The sequence below is a fragment of the Mya arenaria genome, chromosome 11 (genome assembly GCF_026914265.1).
Source record: "Mya arenaria isolate MELC-2E11 chromosome 11, ASM2691426v1".
Classification (NCBI taxonomy): Eukaryota; Metazoa; Mollusca; class Bivalvia; order Myida; family Myidae; genus Mya; species Mya arenaria.
In genome coordinates this window covers 10,267,290-10,291,309 of record NC_069132.1, presented here as the reverse complement: position 1 = coordinate 10,291,309, position 24,020 = coordinate 10,267,290, and the positions used below count along the sequence as shown (strand labels likewise).

General features: G+C 35.3%; 2 protein-coding genes and 1 long non-coding RNA gene across 3 annotated transcripts; 2 read left to right on the top strand and 1 right to left on the bottom strand.

The window, feature by feature from the left end:
* The first annotated feature begins 502 nt into the window (after window positions 1-502).
* LOC128209951 (senecionine N-oxygenase-like) lies at window positions 503-7,796 on the top strand. The gene is made up of 5 exons (XM_052914225.1): window positions 503-544; window positions 3,198-3,353; window positions 3,582-3,746; window positions 4,980-5,682; window positions 5,863-7,796. Exons 2-5 carry the CDS (start codon window positions 3,200-3,202, stop codon window positions 6,206-6,208), a joined length of 1,368 nt encoding a protein of 455 aa, XP_052770185.1. The 5' UTR covers window positions 503-544; window positions 3,198-3,199; the 3' UTR covers window positions 6,209-7,796.
* A 1,521-nt stretch (window positions 7,797-9,317) lies between these two features.
* Window positions 9,318-14,486, top strand: LOC128209952 (uncharacterized). The gene is made up of 4 exons (XR_008257086.1): window positions 9,318-9,675; window positions 11,362-11,746; window positions 12,030-12,204; window positions 12,474-14,486. It is a non-coding gene; the product is annotated as an uncharacterized LOC128209952 (long non-coding RNA).
* Window positions 14,487-18,182: 3,696 nt separating this feature from the next.
* Window positions 18,183-23,672, bottom strand: LOC128208308 (aplysianin-A-like). Its single transcript, XM_052911866.1, has 7 exons — window positions 23,460-23,672; window positions 23,098-23,295; window positions 22,697-22,892; window positions 21,858-21,962; window positions 19,958-20,185; window positions 19,373-19,484; window positions 18,183-18,974 (listed from the first exon to the last, which is right to left on the bottom strand). The coding sequence occupies exons 1-7, from the start codon at window positions 23,578-23,580 to the stop codon at window positions 18,300-18,302; spliced, it is 1,635 nt and encodes a 544-aa protein (XP_052767826.1). The 5' UTR covers window positions 23,581-23,672; the 3' UTR covers window positions 18,183-18,299.
* Window positions 23,673-24,020: the final 348 nt, after the last annotated feature.

Below are 24,020 nucleotides of genomic sequence, written 5' to 3'. Positions count from 1 at the left end.
TACCTTTAAAATGGTGTGCGATATGTTGGTATATCTATAATGCCTTTAGGCAAACAAGCATAATTCAATGTCCAATTCTTGTGTTTTTCTTTAGTCGGAAAGAGTACAGCAAATTCAAATCTTCAACTTTCCCCTTGTAAACAGTACTAATGACAGTCCTACTGAAGTTATTTTATGCCTCAGTGTACAGATAAATTAATTGCATTCTTAATATCACCATAAGACTAACACCACAGTTTAAGAAACAACCGTATCAGTCTTCAAATTAAATCTCTACATTTCACTATTACTTCTTCCCCAATTCGGCTATGAAGAAGTATTAGTGTAATGTAACCACAACATGTATGCTATTTTTTTAAATTCACATATTTTTTCACAAGTAAAGGCTTTTGCATTCGTTTATTAATGAAAGGTAATTGATGAAATATTAGTAAAGTTGATTGTATTTTTACATAATATATTAAAAAAATAGACTGGTTTATTTTCATTAATGCGACGCAAGTCTGTGTCTTTATAAAATTTCTCCAACTAGATGCATGTTCAGGTGAGAATAGTGGTTGCAATTGAAAGATTGAAGGTTTCTCTGCATGTTGGCTGCATGTTTTTGTTGCAACTTTTCGTTTGGAAGTTTTAGTAGGCATGCTTTTCTTAGCTGTCACATTTCGATGAAATTGGAGTTGTTTCACTTTACTCTATTTAGACAAATCGAGATTTTCTGACTTTGTAAAGGTGCCCTAATTCATAGTTATTTATGCTAGATAGTTGGTAAATCTGAAGAAAAAAATATATATTTTAGGTTATTTTAGGTAAAATGGCACTAAATTTTGTAGAGGTCAAAATTCAGCATATTCCCTCCAAATCACTGTGTGCACTGGCAGTTACAAAGCAGTGCATTTGTAGTTTATGGGATGCTTAGTCACAATCTGCCATTCACGGAATCTGACAGAGTTATACAAATTAACTAGATAAATTAAGGTAAGTGTGATACTATTTCAAAGATGTTTTTGTCCTTCCCCTGAAGTACAGAGAGGTGAGTATTAACTGGGTCACAAAGCTAATATACTGTTAAATCATTTCTATTTGTGAGCTTGAACTTTCGTGGTTTTTCGAAAAAGGACAATATCGTGCGTACTTGAATTCGTGCATTTTTTAAATCACAACAGCGATCGTAAAGCGTCTGCAAAATCATCACGCGCTGATCTCGTGCTATGTTTAATCTTCGTCAAGTAATTCATGGCACTAATTACAATATGCCAGTTGGCACAGAAAGCCCTGTCAGCTATCGCTTAGTCACACGCGAAGCCATTAAAATGATGCACCCACATCAAGGATGTGATCCGAAATTCCAATCCGAAATTCCAATCGCCTATCATTACCAATTGACATCGCATAGAACTTTTTGGAAAAAAAACACAATATAACCTATTTTGCTTTATGATGCAGAAATCTGGTGTTTTGGTAACAATGATAAATTGTAGAGTTGAACTTAAGTATATAAAATATATACTCAAATTGAAACTTTCGACGCCAAACAACATGGTATACGGCGAAACAGGAATGAAACCTTTATCGATTAATATAGAAGAAAGTATTGCATTTTGGAGAAGATTATTTTTTCAAAAAGAATAACACTTATGACAAGTTCTCATCCCTATGTTAATTGTATATACCTCATTTGCCATATGCTATGGTATGGTAGAAAAACATTGACTTGAGGATATAAAATACTGAAGTCATTGAATGTCAGTAAAGTGTTTTTTGCAAACAAATATTAAAGATATAGCCGGATACAAGAAGGCCAGAAGAGAAACATTTAAGGCGACTACTGCAGATGTGCTCGAGCTCTGTTCTCACGTTCATATTGCACAGTAGTGTATTCCTTGTTGACAATTATTCATGTTAATGTTAAGCTCATATCATTTCAATATTTTTTCTTCTGTATTTCCTTCAATGAATATCTTTTTTACGTTCACTCGATATCTGTACATTTCATTTGTATGCAGCTCAGAAATAATCGATTCAATATTTTATCAAAGAAACTAAGTCACAAACGCACTACGTTTAGCACGTTTTATATAAGTGATGACACGATGAAAACTATCGTGTTACGTGTTTTTAGATGTAATGTCGGGAATACACGGTGTCGCACACTGTATTAGTCGACTGTGACGCAATGTTGTTATAACTATAAGTTGTCTAACGCTCACTTCGAAAGTCTCATAGTAAAAGAGCATACCAGTTTTAAGTATTTTATTTGATTAAGAAGATAATCAATAACAGTGATAACAATTTCCTTACACTAGTTTAAAATGTTAATATATATTTTTGTCAATTTGAAAGGAAGTCCTAGCAGATTTGTATCCTCGACGCTTGTCAAAACCAGAAGGTTTTATCAATATCTTTTGGTTATTATCTACCACATGACTGTCATAAGGCTATAAATTCATTAATATAACTTTTATCCATGCTGGACCGCCGCATTTAGAAATAAGACGTTTTAACAACAAAATGCGCCTAGGGCAATAAGCATTAAAGATAGATATCTAAAGAATGTACTTGTAACGTAGTGGATATTTAACGAAAAAAAATACATTGTAAAATTAATATGCAATGAGCATTTAAATAATACAAAATATATATGTATTTTCATAATATAAAATACAGTGATTAAATTGCTACAAGTAAATTATTTGCAAATAATTGGCGTTGTAGCATAAGTTGTACACATGAGGTAAAGAAACCGGCAATGTCATACATAGAAACTGAATGCATGTACAAATAATTGACTTAAACTTATTATCTATCAATGAGGTTAAATAATGTATAATATAAAACACTAATTGTAACATAAACAATGATAAGGTACCCACAGATTGTATACAGCGACCATGCATATTCAGTTAAATGTATGTACTCCCTTTTACATAGACAGTATAATTTCAGAATTAAAGGTAAAAAATTCGTTGGGTCTTGAATTCGTGGATAAGCTAACCCACGAAATCCTCGAAATCCACGAAAATTAATGCCCAACGAATAATTACTATTTCACAGTATTAACGCTCAGTTGGATACCCTACTTACCGAATTTTCACGAGTTGGTTTTTATTTTATTTGTCAGGTATACTCAATATATATTGACCGACGAACCTTGCATTAGACAAAATGGGTTTATTTATTATTTTTTGTTTATGACTTAGATATGGCTTTAAAACTACCTATATGTATTGTCGGAGCTGGGGCCGCGGGACTTTCTGCAGTGTATCAATTAATGAAGCTTCCGGACATACCTGATATAATATGCTACGAGAAACAGGACACATGGGGAGGAATCTGGAATTTGTCCTGGCGAGTTGGTACTGATTTTATTTTTTTATGTATTTTAAGTTCCTATAAAGAATTAGAGCGTTAAGCAAATATTTATTCGTTCCTACATATTATTTTGTGAATGAAATACGTTGTGTTGTAAGAATTACATTTTTATTTATGTTAGGTTATATATAGGTTATATATCTATTCCGATTAAAATAACGATTGAAATGAGTCTCTTTTAGCCTTTTAAGTCTACCAACCTCATTTTACAGGCGTTGATGAGTATGGCGAGCCGGCTCACAACACCACCTATAAACACCTGTGGACTAATGGGCCGAAAGAAGTTTTCGAATACCCAGACTATTCGTTCGAGGATCATTTTGGCAAGATCACAGCCTCATATGCTCCCCGAGCAGCCATTCGAGATTACATTGAAGGTAAGGTTAACCTGTTTCAAACTGTAAATTGCTTTCTGAAGCTCATCTGACACGAAAGTGAATGATTCCGGGCTTTTATCAACGGATAAAAAACTGATATTGTAATATATGTATATGATTCGGAATGTAAATGATCTGCATTAATAGTTTCTAAACAGCTTCGTTGTAAATTGTATTGTAATTGATAATCATGAACACGATTACAGATTAATTGATTTTTTTAAGTTGTTTTTACTAGTTTATGCTGACGATAGTCAGTTATATTGACTGAATCGGCTTGACATGTACTTAATGCACTATACCTGTATGCGAACTATCGTTTGCAATTATAGTTAACTGTTAATACTTCAAAAACTAAGGTTGTCATTTCCTTCAGAGGTAGAGGAAATCATTATATATTTTTTATGTAATGATAATAGATGTTGTTACCGCATATTCATATTAAAGTGCTATTTTTGCTTAAGTGGTGCGTTTTGTAAAACAAAGCAGGCAACAAAGGCCATGTTCTGTCTGCTTAAAAACTTTGTAACTAGATTTGTACGACAAAGTTATCAAACTTATTTTACTATACGGTTGTGAATGTTGGGGATTTGGAAACAATTATATACCCGAAAAGAATCAATTGATTATTATTTTTTTTTTCAAATTTTCATTAAATGTATAAATATTATTTATGGTGAAACGGGTGTTAAGCCTTTACAAATAGATATAGACTAATTTGTTCGTTCCGTCTCGCCATAAACGCTTAATCTCAGGAACCTCATATTAAGTCATTTCTGTATTCTGCAAATGTAACAGCTAATGCTCACTACATTGCTCATTTCGTCATGCGTGTATGACATTAGTTTACTGAATGCATTTGAAACTTGAAACAAAATCTATACACTCTCAATCGTAATAACAACAAAGCGATCGTTTTGCCAGATTACATAAAACAGAAACATATTTAACTGATTACTATTCAGAAATAAGATATCGTACTGTTACACGAAAGTAAAAAAAGGAAAATCATACATCCAACAGAGATATACAAAAAGTTACTCACAAATAAAAAAAATGTACGAATGGGTGTTCATAATGCAATTTTGTTTTATATTTTATTGTGCGCAATCATTAAGTTTACCGTTATTTTCTTAACTACACTAAGATTTAATAGTAAGCTGTGCCAGACAAGCCTTATTAAATAATGTTTTACCACCATAACGTTTAAAAGTGCATATGGAATTTTTAAAGGGCGTTTCGGAAGGATCCCTGACCTAAAAGAGAAGATCCGGTTCCATACGGTTGTACGGCTGGTCGAATACGATGAAGACAATGACGTTTTCCACGTTACCACAGCTGACCTGAAGACCGGCGCCATGGAACATATGGACTTCAGTCACGTTATTGTTGCAAGCGGTGTCTTTTGTTATCCTAACACACCGGAAATTTCTGGCATCGAAACCTTTGAAGGAAGGATAATGCACTCGCATGACTTTAAAAACCCCGAAGAGCTGAGGGGTCAGACAGTCTTAATTATTGGAGCAGGATGGTCCGCAGAGGATATTGCGGTTTTGGGTGTGAAGTTTGGGGCAAAGATGATCTACTTATCTTATCGTAGCGTGCCCATTGGTAAGAAATGGCCAATTGGCAAGGGGTGGCCTTCGAGTGTACACGAACACCCGATGGTAGAGAAGTTTGAAGGTAACACCGCATTCTTTAAGGACGGGGCATCGGCACAAGTAGATACCGTCCTATTTGCAACTGGCTACCAATCTTTGTTTCCATTCCTTGATGAGAAACTGGCAATTTCAAAGGAAACGTCATTCTACCCAGAGAAGATATACAAGGCGGCCTTGCGCATCGGTGTGGCCAATCACAAATTGTTCTTCCTCGGAACGCATGCCGGATTGTTTTCTTTTAGCCTCTTCGATAATGTCGCAGCATGGATAGCTAAGTGAGTATAGCTCAAAAGAGGTCAGAAACGAGTGTTTCTGTTTTGGGGATTTTTTTGCAAAGAAAGTTTCAGTTTAAATCACTTTAATAATTAATTTATCCGCCTTCATCTTTAAACTGGTTTTGGTAATTTTACTTGATGTCTAAAACATGTTGTTGTTTTTTTTCTTATTGCTTACAGATACATCATGAATTTGATTCCGGATGAGCCAAAGTCAATCGCAGATATGGAATCTCATTCGAAGAAGTTAGTAAAAAGGGGAAATGAGCTGAAGGAGTTCGTCTCAATTGCGACCTTTCAGAAGGACATAATGCTGGAGCTTGCGGCAGACGCTGGATACCAAACGACCGCTTCGGAATTGATGCAGACGTTTGAAGTCTGGAAGAAGTACCGGACAGATGCAAACTGCGTCACAAACGGGAGACATGGTCAGTTTCGGTCATCAGTGACGGGCAACCTGGGTCATGATATACCGCCCTATATCTCAATTTTCGACGACAGTCTTGAGACATGGCTGCAATACTGAAGTGAATTGGCATATGATGTTCCATACATACAAACAGTTTTGTACACAAGTTGCTGTTACAAGTTGCCATCGTGACTATAAAAAGTATCAAGTAATTTAAACGAAATCGAATTATGTATTCTCTGCTTACAGTCATAAGCTTCGTCTATAGTATTTCATCTCATAATTAAGGGCCTTCAGCAGTGCAAAAGTGGGGAAGGCCAAAATTAAAACGTTTCTAAAGTTTATGTTTTATTTAGCTTTGGATAACGATCTTTTCGGAAGTAAAAAAAACACATTTTTGTGACATGTTTTGGGGTAGTAAGGAGGTCACCAAATTTAACGAAATTTTATCAAAGGACATTATTTTTCTTCGATAAAGTCTGTCGACGTTATAACCTTGTTTGTTGTGTCAAAATGCCCAAGACTATCTAATCAAAATGTCTCGTGAGTTCTTCATTTTTACTCATTTGTTTTACACAGAGTACAAATCATTTTACATGCTGGAACACAGTAATGGAAAATAACGAGTTTATGTTTCTATAGCTTTATGCACTCTCGCATAAACCTTCTACCGCCCACACACACGCACGCATGCACACAGACCCACACGATCCACTCACGTGTACACATTCTTCCAATCTCTCAGGCTTTTTTCCCTTTATGGATTTTCGAAGCCAAGTATTGTAGTAAGTTATATTTAAAGGTGAAAAGGTAATAATGATTATTATTATAAAATACTGAACCAAATACTAGTTACGATGGGCCATTCGTGGCTGTATAAAACGTTATGGTGGAGTGCCGTATTTACTGTGAATTTTATCTAAAACTTCTCGTGTGATTCATATTTATCATTTTACTGTGCGATATGCAATTCAATTCTTTTTCTCAAAATCAAATACTGTTTGTTTGAGTTGAAAGTCGGTATATTGTTTTTAGATTTAATAGAGAAGATATAAAATTTCATTTACAAAATTAAGGAAATACATATTACTGTGTATATTACATTTCCTTGAATGCCTCTTGTTTTGTTATCCTGATATGTATTGATTGAGAAGCAATATACATATTGAGTTCGTCCCATAAAGGATGTATCCTCTGGCAGTCACATTATACGTGCTCTATTGTTTCTGTGTCTATGTTACAGAAGTCACATAGAGGTGTTGTTTTTATTTAGCATGTATACAGATATTTATGGGATTTTATATTACATGTACATGTATACATATATTTATAAGTTAAACAATTCAAAATTAAATTATTTAATAATCTAGTGGCGATTAACTTAAATTTGTTTACATGGAAATTGAGAAGAAGATTATCAACATTTTTTTATCCATTGTTCTTCATTATCCAATGTTTTGTCGACGAAAATATGTGGTTTAAAGAAAATGTTTAATGACATCAAATATATTGTAATAGGATATAAGATACACCAAAAAGAATACAACTGTGTAAATATTGTTTTAAGTCAATCATGTTACTGTATTTATAAAACATATTTCATATGCGACCGGAGAATGAAGCCCATAAATATATTGTCTTATTTATATTACGATCTGATTGCTTTAGAAACATACCTACGAATAAAAAATGTCAATTACCGATTCCTGAATGACGTTATAAAAAAAACCTTAAATGCATTCAATAGATACTTTGAGTATATTATTTTTTAAATCTTTGTCTATGTATTACTTTATTACTTGTGACATTGTTGCTTTTATAATCTAATAAACGGACTGTTATACTTAAGCAGTTCCAAAAAGAAAAAAAAATAGAATAAAGTTCGCCATTAACGTTCTAACGGCGGTGTTAACATATACCTCTTTGCTGTGATCAATCAAGGAAATCTTTGTCTGTTTTTATTTCAGTAATTTATCAGTTTATTTATCTGGTGGTGTTTGGATAATCATAACAGACATAAGTTAAGTTTTTAATAATGCTGGTATAGAATTAACAAGTGTAAGATAATTTAGAAAATCTTGTTCATTAATGTCAAACAGAAATCAGTGTTCATCAAAAGTGTAGCAGATATTGGTTCCTCGTGATGTACTTTCAAATAAGAAAGATATTCAATAAAATAATGAACAATCGTGGATTAAATTCATTTCCTGATTACTAAGTGCAAATATCTTTCTTAAAATAGCTGCAATTACAACCAGCCTTAAGAATTTGTTAATTGGGTACTATTGATAATGTTGACACAAAAACAACTGTTATAATGTAATTGTTATTAGTAGTTGAGCAAATTTAACGAAAGAAGAGTTTATCAGATTTCCCAACGAAAGCATTTTTAGAAATGTCTAAATACAAAATGAATCTGTGTTTGTGTCAAGATTATCAGTACTATCGAATCATTAAGATTTTAATTCAAGTCATCTAACTGTTACCAAAATAGTAAAACTCAATACATTTATTTATCTAACTTTAGGTATAAGTTAAGAATTGGCGAAATGAGCGTTGCGAACGAGCCCTTCCTTAGCATTAAGGTGTTACTTCAGCTCATCTAACTGACTTAGAATACAACCTCATTAGCTGACGCACTGTCAACGCGAAATCTGACACAAGGTGTGTGTATGGATGTGCCCGCGAAAGTTCTTCATGATTAAGTCTAGTACTTAATGATTGCTTATTCGCATTTCATTGGCTGAAAATGTTGTTTGTTTTCAACCCACTTATATTCTATATATTATATAAACTCCCAGTCCCAGTTTCTATCAGTAATGAAAACTTATCCAAATGACTTCTCATCTCGTTACATTTTGATATGTTTAATAACAGTCCCGGCATCCTGTTGAAAAATCTTTTTACTGCTCCGCTTGCGATCATCCTTTTTGGACGGTACTGCAAGTACCGTTCATAGGTACCATGCTACTTTCCGACAGGCGTGCATCAATTGGTTCCCGCATTCAAAGCTGAATACCCAGCATTATACACCGTCACATCACTCAGAAATATTTTCTATGTACGCGAACTGGGAGTAAGATTACACTTTTATTAATAGTCCCAGACGCGAAGCGAGATATCTGATATTCTGAACATGCATTTGTATAGGTAATGAAAGTTAAAGACGAAATCTTATTTAGAATAGAAAACTGGTCATACAACTGCTGTTTCAATTTTGTTCAAACTCGGGAGTATCATATGCATTCAAAATAGATGAATGAATACGCACTTCTTTTCTCACCTCGATCATGATCATTTATGACCTTTAATAATTAACCCCGAAATTTCAGAACGAAAAAGGTTTGTTATTTATTATTTTATCACGGTCATTAAGAGTACATATTGTATAAAATTGATAAAATGATTATAATTCTTCCATATATCTTTCAGCTTTAGTTTATGGAAAGTTAATTTTGTACAAAATTAATTTAAGTTCGTCGTTTGATTTTCGTTCAGCAGTAATCGTATTCGTACATCCATGTTCTTATGATGTTTGTGAACGGTTTGAGAAAGCAGACTGATGAAATCGTATTTAGTCTAAAGTAAGTATCATTGTATGAGGTGGCTTTTTATAAACCCATTATTTGGTAAAACATATGTAGCCGACCGGTTTATATTACCATTAAAGACGGTATTACATGATTTAGATACGTTAACTGCAAGCCAATAATAAGGGAAGTAGGCAAGTTACCGTGTGAAGAAAGCAGGTCAAGAATGTGATATGTACTATTGAATAAATGCTATTTTGTTTACAGTCTGAAGTAGATCTTGATTGAAATTGTGTTTAATCTGTCTTTAATAAATGTTTACATCAGTGTTTGTGATATTTTTAATATGCTGTTGTTGCAGGTTTCTTTGTAAGATATGTTAACTTGTACATTAGTCTAAAATTAATGGACGTGTTATGCACCAGTCAATTGTAACCATGGCCCCCAAGGTCCGGGGAATAGCGGGCCACCTGGAAAGTAAAAACACGGCCCTTTTCCCCGGCTAACCCCGGACCTGGGGGGGGGGGGGGGCGTGGTTACAATTGACTGGTGGGTTATACGGGATTCTTCCAATCCCTAATGTCTAAACGGGTTTTTGCAAAAACGGGTGTGTTTGAAAAATATTAAAATTGAAGTATTCTATGGTTGAAATTGATCATAAAGGTTTATATTCATATTTAACCATGTAAGTGAAAAATTATATTGCACAAAACAAGCATTTAATGCATTAAAACACATTGTTTACCTTTCCAATTAATTGAAAGTTGACTGGCACAGACAACAATAATGCCAAGCTGAACAACTTGATCCAATCGTAAGAACTCGGCCACATCCGACAAGCTTCTAGACAGACCTCGTAAATACGTTCGTCACAATTCCATGGCCAAAATGTTCCGAATGTTTTAAAATTGTGCCCTAAAGCTTTGCAGGTGCTCTTCATGTACATATGATCATATCATTATGTTTTGACAGAATGAAATGAAGAAAACACTTTAAACCCATAATTATTCGTTGGATATTTATGTACAGAACTAATATAGGATATTTATGTACAGAACTAATATAAAATAACGTTATTTGGTAATATTTCTTGTTTTTATTATATTTTGTGGTGCAATATGCTTTAACCAGGAATTCCGATCGGAATAACTACCCACTTTTCGTACAAAACTTGTACTTACACTAAAATAAACACATCGTCTTATTTGCATAAATTTGACGTATTACATGTGGAAAACCTTCAGTAGGCTGTAGGCATGAAAAATTTGTATGAACTATTCCTTTGTTAACTTCTTTGATACACGTTTTGGAGATAAGCTTGCCTGAACTTTAATAACAAATTAAGATACACCGTGGTCGAAACTAGCACTACCCTGAAAGCAAAAACATCCAAATGTTATAATTACCAAACCAAAATGGGTTGTGTGCAAATAGTTTTATATAATTTTGTACCAGTGATTAGATAAAGCACTCGCCTCAACATAAATAAACGTAAAGTAAGGTTTTTAATTAATTATTTCACTATCATTTTTAATAAACATCTTTTTAAATTGCCACCTTGAAACCTTATTACTTGTTTAAGAACTAGTTGAGGCTGTAAATGCTTCTGTAGCTCAGTGTTGTTGTACTGAAAATGAACCTTAGTTCCATCATTTTTCATAAAAAAAAATATTGTGCTTAAAAATTGTAATAAATTCCTTAATAAACCATATCATTAAAATGTAAAATACTTATTTGCAGATGCCTTCCATCAAAGAAGCTTTGAAAAAATCAAGTGGGCCATACCTAAGTTATTTGAAAGTCAAAATAGTGCGGTATACTGCAGCAGCCCAGATGGCATTTGGTGATAGCAATGATTTTATCTTGCCAAGGTTTATTATGACACCAATTTCAGCAAATCAAAAGTTGGATGTTCTCTACCATCAGGAGACATTATTTGGAAGACTGAGGACAAGACAGTTCACATTCTCAAAACACAAAAGTCCTGGTAACAGTTGTTTGAGTGTGCGTGAAATGCAAAGGCTCATCGGGAAAGCAAATGTTCAGGGGTTGCCATTGTTTCCTCCAGATGGCTCGTCATTCACCATAGAAAACAAAGGTGTGTGTCTCTGGCATAATCGTTCAGGTATGGAATCTTTCATACATTTCTTAAAAGGCATTTTATCTTCAATATACATGTAGCACTCTTGTCTGGATATGTGACCACCAACAAAACTCACAGGCTTCGAATCGAACCCATGTCGCATTGTTTTGAAGCTTAAACCGTTCCAAGGAATTGTGTACCTTCATCCCTTTCAAACACCATAAAGTACATATGACCATAACTTCTTTTAGTTTTGCATATACTGCTTTCTGAACAGTAAATGTAAATTACGCAGGTTATTTTTTATTTCCTTTTATCTATGCAGGTTGAAGCTCAGCACATAATGACAAGGTATACAATGTGGATATGACTATTATGCTCCATGCTGTAGACAGAGAAATGGGAGGGCAGGAGACGTACTGATGTCGTGCATAAATGATGTCTTTGCCAACACCCACAACTCATTCACATCACCTTTTACACCAACAACAAATATACAGGTAATTAAATATTTTAGCCAGCCCAAAATCATTCTAAACACATTTTCTGCATTGATGGAGCTACCATATTGTATATGTTACAACCATCAGTTCACCCCTGCCAAGTCATACCTTTAATTTCCATTCAACTAAAATATATTTGTTTACATGAAATATCATTAAAATAGCGCAGTACTAAATTAACAAATCAAAATACATTTCAACTAACTACTATGTACATAGAATGTTCAAGATTAAAATTTAATAATAGTATGTGTGAACATTTGCAGAAAATCTGAGCTAAAGAGACTCAAGAGAGCATCAAGGTCATCAACCTACTGCAGACTGGAGTTACATTTGGCTTATGTCCCAAGGCTGACTGTTTCCATGGAACTGATTTTGCTTCCTTACACTTCCTACATTTTGATCAACTGACAGCAGATCAATTGCATCTTAAATAAAACTGTTCTGACATCTGACAGCAGCTTCGTAAAAATAGAACTGAACGGCTTGGAATGAAACCAACTTTAGTCATAAACACACATTTAATGTGTGCTTGGACATTTAGTAGTGAACAGTTTAGTTCTTAACATTATCAAAATAAGCTTTTTAACATTTTGAACTTTCAATTCTCTGCCTATCCTTCATGAACATTTTTATGCCTTGAAATATCTTTATATGAACAATCAATTTAAATAACAGCTTCTCACAACATAATATTTTGTTAAGTTTTAGAAAACATACTCAAAGACACTTCAGTAATGAAATTGCTTTCGAAAAAACATTTCATTAGTTTACAGTATGAAATAAATAGGTATTTCACCAGCAAAGAGAACCTCTTAACCTGAAAATACATGAAATTCAACTTCAATAACATTATTTCTAAAAACTGGAAATATTCACTATTACTATGTGTTTTGAAATTTGTTTGTACAAATCGCTGCAAGTATATCAACTTCTAATGTTCTTTCAATTGTATCAAGTATATTTAATTGTTAGCACATAACTAAACCACAAATGATTAAGTTTTGATCTCATTTTATGTTTCTCTTGTCTAATACAAATGTTACTCAATAGATTTTTATGATGGGTATACTTTCTAGTTTTTCATGTAATATGTGATAATTGTCAGCTGCATCTTTTCATTCAGGAAAAGCTGTATCTAAATTTCTTTGCAAGCCACCGACCCATTCTTTGTCTCAAATGTAATGATACATGTATGTTTTATGTGGTTGCTGTCGGAACAGGTATTAATATTTATGAACCCGATAGTCAGTACACTAGCTCAAGGTGAGCTATTGTGATCGCCCTGTGTCTGTCATCAACAATTTGAGTGTTAACACTCTAGAGGTCACAATTTACGCATAATCTTAATGAAACTTGGTTAAAATGTTACCCTCAATAAAATCCTGAACGAGTTCGTTATTGGGTCATCTAGAGTTAAAAATAAGTCACCAGGTCAAATTAAAGGAAAAGCTTGTTAACACTCTAGAGGTCACATTTATAACTGTATCTTCAGGAAAGTTGGTCAGAATGTTTATATTAATAATCTTAAAGTCAGGTTAAAATCTGGGTCATGTGCGGTCAAAATCTAGTTTACCAGGTCAAATCATAGGAAAAGCTTATTAGCACTCTAGAGGTCACATTAATGACATGAAACTTAGTCAGAAAGTATATATTCATTAGCTTTAGGCCAAGTTGGAATCTGGGTCATGTGTGGTCAAAAACAAGATCACAAGGTCAAATTTAAGGAAAAGCTTGTTAAGACTGTAGAGGTCACATTTATAATTGTATATTCATGAAAGTTGGTCAGAATGTTTATATAAATAATCTCTTAGTCAAGTTTGAATCAGGGTCATGTTTGGTCAAAACTAGGTCATTAGGTCAAATAATAGAAAAAGCTTATTAGCACTCTTGAGGTCACGATATGACTGTCTGTTCAGTAAAGTCATAATGTTTATATTAATTAGCTATAGGCCAAGTTCAAATCTGTGTCATGTGTGGTCAAAAACTAGGTCACCAGGTCAAATAATATGAAAAGCAAGTTAACACTCTAGAGGCCACATTTATGAGCATATGTTCATGGAACTTGATCAGAATGTTATTCTTGATGATCTCTAGGTAGAGATTGAAATTGGGTTATCAGAGGTCAGAAACCAGGCCACTAGGGTCAAATCATAGAAAAACTTTGTAAACACTGTAGAGGTTACATTCTCTCTTTGATCACCATGAAACTATGTCAGAATGTTTGTGTTTATGAAGTCTATGTCAAACTCGAATTGGATCAGTTGATCGATATAGGACCTTCAGGGCCCTTTTGTTAAAAATAAATTTTTCATTTGCTCAATTGCTATGGTATTTTTTTTTAAGTTTCAAAAAATCAATCTTGTGATACAGCTTTCGTGTTGCATCCACCATGACCCTAAGCCTTACCTTTTCTTAAACATCTGAATATTCAACTAAAAACTACTAAAAATCATGATTTTCTGTTTTGTCAATTCACAAAAATTAAACAGACAAGGGCTGATATCCAAATGGTACTCATTGTGTACTGCCAGAAATGAATAATTTTATGTAAATAACTTGAGCACACCTCACCTGTCAACAGTCATTAATTCTTTAATAATTACTTCATTGTTGACATACATTCAAGTAAGCCTTCCATTCAACTGCAAATAATCTAATAAACTCTGGTATCATTGTTTGTTAAAAATGTCTCTTTTCTAGCAGTTATGAATGGACTCATTTTCAATCCCATATAGATCAATAGACAAACACCAGAGTTCAATTGAGATTTTAGTTTCTTAAAATGCTTCAACAAACATTTTCACATTAGGGCCTTCTGACAGAGGCTAGAGCACTGTCAAAACATTTTGGAAACCCGTTTGTCATTGTTTGATGAAACGTATCGCCTTATCTGCCTTTGCATATATTTACACTACCGAAGGTTACATTGCTGTTGCCAGCATTCAGCAGTACCGTCCCTCAGCACTTTCAGTGCTTTGATTTTCTTCGTAAACAAAAAATTCGCGCGAAAACAATTGCATTACACACGTACTGCTAGCAGTATTGCTTATTTAAGTGTATACAGCGTGCTCGTAACTTACGAACTAGAACGCTACTTACGAGACCTTTAAGAGAGCGTTTCAGATATTGAAGTAAGGCTTTCGTAGGCGAACCTTAGCGCCTACCTTATATGAATCGTAACTTGAAAATTTACGAGAGCCTCGAGATACTACTCCTAGACAGACTTACTGTATTTTTTAAAAAACGGTTCTGGAATTAACTTGGCGATTTTATTGTTAGGACCGTTCGGTCACAACTGGGAAACTTTCCACAATCCAGGATCATGGTATTACTGCATGCATTACCAAAGAAAACAAAAAAGGCATAACTGATAAAATGACATTCAATTGCATTGCTAAATACTGAATATAAAATGAGGACGGGTAACATAGCCAACCCTTTCAAAAATGTTCTGGGTATCGTATATGATATTGGCATAGTCTGGCAGAGCGTTCGTTTAGTTTGTATAGACGTTCATTAATCCAGTTAAAAACAAATATGCATAACATATCGAGGAAGAACGGTTGAATATGAAACGCCTTTGCTGCCTCATTATACTGGTCTACATACTATCATGTGCTTACCCCATTATACTATGTACACTTACCAACATGTTAGGAGGTGCATTCTCCATTTCGTTATGTACAAAGTTCATTATGTTATGTGAACTGATTAATATGTTAGGTACGTTCTAACATACACATGTGTAAAATGAATAAAAGAAAGTATTCTATAAAATCATAAAATTCATCAATTCACTGTCGAAAATAAAACGATTCATTATTTACTATGCCAGTTGATATGACTTGTATCAAGTCTATCAATTTATCACTTGACATCGAGTTTGTATAAATTGCTTAGATCGCCTTCTAATATAGTTTTATAAAGCGTATGTTTCTCTTTACGAAATGGTTTTACAGAGGTAAGATAATTTTTATCCCACTCAAATCATTAAAATGCGTTTGTTCTTCCCCTTCTGTACAGCAAAGTGAGTATAAACTGTGTCACAAACTTAAATTATAAACCCATTCTTTCAACATACAAACGGTTGAGGTTAAATTACAGTATATGTATTAACATGTAGGTCAAATAAATTACTCTTATATTGGCTGTGTGGATATATTAATTATAAACACATTTCAATATGAATAAGGTAAAGCTATTTCAAATAATTTAGTGACCAAGAATCTCAAGCTCAAATATATTTAAATAATAACTCTTTTAAAGTATAAGTAAACAGCACTACCTCGTGAGATGTTCTAGTTAGCATTGATGGTTTGTACTCATAATTTTACCTTTACACACTTTAAATGACTGATAGACACTGGACCTTGCAGGCATCTGACTGTCATTATTCACAAATTAACAAACCGAAATACTTTTTATTGTAATCGTTCGTACCACTAGCAGCTCCAGGTGCGCCCTCTCCCCCCCCCCCCCCCTCAAATCGTCCATGTTGACTTTTATTTCAATATAGGAGAAAAAAGATAATATTATGCCCAAAATACACAATTTGGGGCAAAAATTGTTAAAATGTTCGTGGGGGAGTACCCCCAAACCCCTCTACCAACACATTAAATTAACTAGTTTTCGGTTCTAAAGGAGGGGAGCAACTCAAGAGGTTACGCCCCTAAGATACGCCCCCTCTTACGTCGGACCCTGGACCCGCCCCTGCATACGGCATGACCATTATATGCCTGATCATTACAACCTGATCATTTTACTATACTATGTGCATAACATAAATTAAATAAAATGATTCAGTAACTGAGTCTTTACAAGACAATTGACTTAGATCGATTCCCATCTTTTATATAGAATGAGCAGTACACATGCACAAGTGTTTGCAATTTCAAATTTGCATATGTTACACTAAACACCCAGGAATCCTCGGCATCAAAAGGATTGCCGGACGGACCATAAACTCGCATGACTGCAAACATCCCAAAGAGTTGGACGGTCACAAGGTATTTGTTATTGGCGCAGGATGGTCCGCACAGGATATGGCCGTTTTTGGAGGCAAATTTGGGGCAACGGGAGTGTTGTTATCGAATCACAGCGTACCTATTGTTATGAAATGGTTAATAGGCAAGGGCTGGCTCCGAATATTTTAAAGACGGAGAATCTACCCGAGTGGCCATAGTTATATTTGCAACCGGCTCCCAAACGCGTTATCTTTTCCTGAAAGAGAGACTGACACTATCAGAAACAGAATACTAACGACCGTGCGCACTGATGTTAGCAGTAACAAACTCTTCTTGGTTAATGCCCTTACTGCACTGTATACATTGACCATGTTTTGCTGTATGCATATAAAATTAAGTATGAACCTGACAAGGCGATAACCACTGACTTAGTTAATTTAAAAAGTTGGATAAGTATTAATAGAGTTTTGAGTGATTTTGTTATCGTTTGTGGTTTCTGTTCTTTTTCGTCCGGTGAAGGTGTTATCGATCTTTACTGATAAATGTTTTGGCAAGTTTGTGACTGAGTTCTATTAGACTATTTTTACTTTAAGCATGCAGTTTTGCTGGCGATGCAAGGGCGGTAACTTTATAAGAATATTATTAACTATATCTAAAGTGCTTTACGTTATTCTCTCTGTGTCGAATGACGCAGTGTTATTTCTTATCTCTATCGGAATATAGCATACGTAACTGGCTCGGTGTTGATTTGCCAGCGATGTGCTAGTTTTGATGTAATGTTGATGTTACATGTATTTCTGATGTTACTCATAGCTAGGTAAACTGTTTCACCTATTGTGGGTACATGGGGTTAGCCGAACACAATCAAAGAGTTGGAACGTCTGTCTAGAAAACTTGTACAGAGGTGCAATGGTATCTACATGTATGTTCGTAGTAGCCGCCTTCCAGAACGATATAGAAATCCACATGCACGGCGCCTATCTATGGAGTATTACAAGTATGAGAGAAAAAGAGCAAGTTCATTTAATGGTTACAAAAGTGTGTATTGTATAAGTATCTCATTTGAACAATATATGCAGGTCCACCGAAGACGACGTCGTATTTCCTTTGTTTATACCTTGACACTTAAATACTTAGCAACTTGAGAACCCGTTCGACAGTTTCCAGGGCGTTGTTTGACCAGCTATCCGTCTCGCCAGGAGCGTACGATCCGGTGGCGAAGTAGACGTGGTCGGTTGGTGATGGTTGAAGAACATCTCTCCGTACATCATCCCAGTTATATCCTGGCATCCAAACGTGCCAACCACCACCGAATGGAAACTGATCCCAAATAGATATGGCCCCATCTACCGGTGTGGGAATACTTTCCAATGGAATTTGAAATATTTCTGCCAGGAAGTTGGTAACGTGCTTTACCGCTGCTTCCGAAGGGCATGTGTCATTTCCGTTCAAACAGTTCATAAACGGCCCACGTGACTGCACTTCCCGCCAAAATTTCACAATGTCCATATCTCCGTAAGCCGCGGCCAATACAGACGTACTCGATCGAGCCGAAGTTCCGAAGTCGTACACCTGTCTGTTGGGGAGATCTGTTTCCGCGTGTGTGACGTTGGTCGTTCTCCACCATGGCGTGTCGTACGCTAGGAATATCTTGAAGGCAGGCACGTCTTTCACAGCGTTTTCTATGCTGTCGCTTAAGTCATGAGATATTGATAGTCCAGAAAATGTGACCTTTGACAATGCTAATCGAGGCACTGTTAATACTACTTTTTTCGCGCAAACTTCCAGCATTCTAAAATTCTAAAAAAAAAAATAATTGTGTAAATGACTATGGTGGTTTCAAAAGGAATTACATTTTGTAATTAAAAATTATCTATTTCTATAGTTAGTTCTTGCTTTATTCTTTTATGGGATAAGGAAAATGAAATAATTTTTGTCTTTCAGTTGCTTCTCACGTCGATAAATAAATATTGGTACGTGTACTGGTGAAATATCTTAAATCCGCCGTGAACTCAGTGTTTCCATTGACCGTTTTAATGCGTAATATTCTCATACATAGTTAGGTTGTGTCTACATGTTTGTTTCTCGTTGATTGTTTATAAAACGTTTGTCAGTTTGCCTTAAACAAGCCCATAGTTAAATTTCTGGCAACTGGGCCCGTGCCTGTGCAGTTATTTGTATTATGAAGACATACTTACTTTTGCATATGTAGTTATACCGTTGGTAGTCACTGTTTCTTTGAACCGGAGCGTGTATGTCGCTCCTGTTCGTATAACCTCCGTTAATTCACGATTTATATGAAGTTTGTGGCTGCAAAAGGATAAATAAATCAATGTTAACACGAGCGATCTGCTGTGTTGCCTTCCAGATGTCTGTAAGTGTGTATAACTAGGGTCAGGACACATAGAAACGAATAGAAGATGGTTGTGTGTTTCGCCATCCGGTATCAATTAACTGACATAAATTATATTGTATCTGAAATAATATTTTTTAAAGCATCTCATCCTAGCTAAAATTCTCGACCAACCGCGGATGTGTAGATTTACTAAAAAGTTTGTTGTACGAACTTATACCACAAGAAATTAAAGAATCGAGTGATATTACATTTGCTGTAATTTCCGTTCAGGAAGGAAGCTATATACATATAATTCTTATTCCTAATTAACAGACATTGAAAAGAATACGATATATTTTTGGCGATGATCTCAAACAAATCCATTCCTTGATGTAAAATGCATGACCGATACACAGGCTTGAACCAAGAAATAACTATGTTCGAGTACCTATGGCTCGTTTGGAGAAATCGGTCAATAAGAGTGTGCGGGACTGCCTCCATACCCTCTTTGACGGTCTGCACAACCCGCGGTCCTGTTGGGATGCGATTAGGGTTAGAAAGAGGTACGGCATTTGAGGAGGAGACGTCACCAAACATGAAGCGAAAACCTACCACATCGCGAATGAGGTCGGACATCTCCTTGCTGATTCCCATCGTGAAATACGCCGCCCTTGCACTAAGTAATAAGTACCAAGATGCGTATATAGAACTCGAAGTGTTCACTGCATTGCAAACATTTCATCACCTGTGTGATTATATATGTAAAGTATGATGTGTCAATACAGGACATCTTCCAAATAATTTAAAGTTCAATAAAACCTATATCAAATAGAACAGATTTATATATGTGATACTTAAAAAGTACTATTTATTATACATTTATGTCATTTTTTGTTATACTATGTAAAGTTATGGTTTAAATAGTTGATAATATTATAACTAGAGGCCCATGGGGGGGGGGGGGCTGATGCTCCACTGGCATGGCTCTTGTGGTCTTTTCAATCCAGAGCATATATGTATGGGTAATAGGTAACAAACATAGTTTACGTTTTGTGTTTGGGTTAGCTGAAAATGTTGCACGTTCAACATCTGAGGACAGAAAGTGTTGAGAGCAGATTAGTTGCATGAACTAATTTAAGATGTGCAAGGTAAAGGTCATCTGACGAAAAAAATATTTGCTTTCAAACCTGTACCCATGGTCAAAATTTCATTTCTGTAGCTTTAAAAATAAGGAGTTGGATCAAAAGGTCAAAAGCAAGGTCATCCGAGGACAACATTGATGCTCGTTTGCAAAACTGTACACATTGTCAAAATTTCATTGCTGTAGCTTTAAAAATAAAAAAAATAAAAATAGGTCAAAAGGGGTTGGGCCAGCTTTGGCCCAGGGGCATAATTTTAACTATTTTGCTAGACGGCCATCATATGATGCTCCACAACAAATATCAAAGGTATGAGCCTTGTGGTTTGAAACAAGAAGATTTTGAAAATATTTCTTAAATAAGTCTCTAGGAACAATCATGGTAGCGGACCACTAAATTATTCTTTTTTCAAAATAGCAAGGGTCTACATAGCTGGTTCAAACAAAAATATTTTAAACATTCCCAATTTTAGTATACCAAACCTGTGAACCCCGGGGGATGGCCAGTAATGACCCCAGGGGCATAATTTAAACATTCACAAGCAATTGTGTTTAGATGGATGCGCGAACACACAAAAAGATGTTCAAACATATCCAAATTTAAGTATACCAAACCTGTGAACCCTGGGGGGTGGTCAGCAATGACCCCAGGGGCATAATTTGAACAAACATTTACAACCAAATATGTTTAGATGGATGAGCGAACGACAGACATTTTCGCCTTTCAACAAGAACAAGGGCGAATAATTCACAAAATCAACTGCAGAACCAAAACCATGCCTTAAATCCTAGACTTGACTTTACATGTAAACTTGGCTAAAAATAGACTTCACTCATATACATGTTAACCTGGCTAAAAATAGACTTCGCTCATGTAGACTTGGCTAAAAATAAATTAACAAGAAATAGCATTTTTTTTAAACTTTCAAGGCCCATAATCTGGGCATGCATGGGCGGATCTGGCTGGTTTTCGAAAGGAACCAAGCTCTGATGGATATTTAAATACTGTACAAGTTTCATCGAGATACAATCAAAACTGAAGATTGTATCGTGTTCACAAACAATTGTTTACAGACGCACGCACGGACGCACGGACGCACATACGACATTACCATCGCATAGGATATTCTGGCCTTTGGTCAGTAGAGCTAAAAACCATGTTTGTATCATGGATAAATAAAGTGTGGTGCATTGAAAGCGAGAGGCCCACCTTTGCTTATACAGTTCCAGTCCATCCTTAGTGCGGGTGTGAAGGAAAGCGTAATCGTTGAAGGTTCCGTTGGCCGGGAAGTCTGTCCCGTTCAAAAGTGCTTCCCTGGAATATAGATTATACGAACAAATGGTATGTTTATCATTTTCGTTTCACCATTGCACATATAACTGGTCGTATCGGTAAATGATGTTATCTGATAGTTCAATTACGCACCTAGATATCGACTTTATGTGTATGGAACATATTCCACGTAACTCCTAAATTGTTGCTCATACATATAACGCGAAATGACTTATTGGCTGTAATTCGGGTGGTGAGGGATATATATATTTCATTTAATCTTTATCAAGTTTCTGACTTTTACCGGGGTATATCAATTCATTTTAACTTAGCTTATTTCCATCACTGATTGCTTCATTCGAATTATGATAAAGCAATATGCATTTATACAGACGCGACTTAATAGGCTCCAGTGTAAAATGCATATTGCTTTATCATAATTCGAATGAGGGAAAACACAAGTATAAAGGTTCAAATCAGTGTTGGAAATAAGCATGAATAAAAATTAATTGATATACGTTAAGCTGTAACCACCTTGCTGTTTTGAAATGTTCATTTTTTTATGTCAATGCTCTTTACATTAAAAATTGTCTTGTTGGATGTTTGAAAGCTAGTTGGTGTATGATATATTTCGTGTTGCTCATATCTTTGTGTTATGACTGTTATGGCATTGGTACCAATGTACTAGCTATTCGTAAATTGTTTTCAGACATTTTGGCTTGGCCTGTAGTTCAGGTTGAAAATGGGTATCAAACATGGCATTCCTGATCACTTACCACCGGAAATGTTGCAGGTCCAGGTTTCTCTCGTTTTCATGCAAATTGTAAGGTATATGACCCTTTTTGATGTCACCAGAATGAAAATGTTGACCCCGCATGTACATAATATCTTTTCCTTCGACGCCAAATCCCGGCTTGAATTCAACCGCCGCTAGACCAAGGTCTTGTATCGTAGATACAAGAAGTTGATGGGCTGATACAGTAATAGAAATGGAGCTAATATTAGCAATCAGTTGTGTCTAATGTTCATTCTACATTTAACATTTAATCAGAGTTTTTCAAAGTTCAACCTTTGTATTCAAAACTGATGATATTATAATATATGTAAACGCAAAATTAGTGCTTTTTTTTCTTTAAAGATAAAATGAAAAACGTTTCAAAAGGGATGAAAAGCGTACCTGCTGGTAAAAACCTCATGGCACCTAGTTCCACGTTGATATCGGGTGAATTCGGAAACCGAATGGTCCGGAACCGACCTCCGACCCTGTTTGAATATTCGTACACGGAGATGCTGAGATTGTGGTCCCGAAGCCGCCAGGCAGCATAAGACCCACTGATTCCAGCGCCAATGATGGCAACATCTTCGCAAGTTTGTTCTGAAACATGATTTAAAACACTAAAAAGGGCTACTTGAAAAGTACCGTTGTATACGATGAGAGGCGAAAGACCAAACAAGTGCATACAGATCTTCTTAACTGTGTAATAAACAAAATGCCATCCAAGGTGCGCCTAATATGTTATAACATCATCTTCAGCATACTTGAAGTCAGGTCTTCCGCTCTCGTACCGTCCAAGACAAATCCAGTCACAGAGATCAACAGGAGGTCAAAGATGATGATGCAAGACAACTCATGGCGACAACGCTGTCCTTTAAACGCCATATTTCAAACTTAAACCGCGATTTTCCACAGGTTTACTCTGGATGTCCCTGATGTTTTGACCCGTAAAAAGAGCCGCTATAACTACTGCACATACTGACACTGTCAGAATGTAGCTAACGTATTTGCAGCTGACGTATTTGTTAAGTTCGTCAACTTGCTATTAAGAGTGTTGACATAAAAATTGAACATTTCAAAACAGCAAGCTGGGTACAGCTTAACGTATACTGATTTGTCAGTCACCAAACTATGTGAAGACATACATAGATGTTTTACAGATAATACCCTAAAACTATGGTTTTGAAGTGTGTTCAGCTCGTTTGACAACTCAGCCACGCGGATGATAACTGAATGTATATGTCAATGTTTATACTGTACTTTAAATAAGACAAATTTCAATCAATTTTCAAATATTTTCTCAGATAACCCCAAGAACACACATT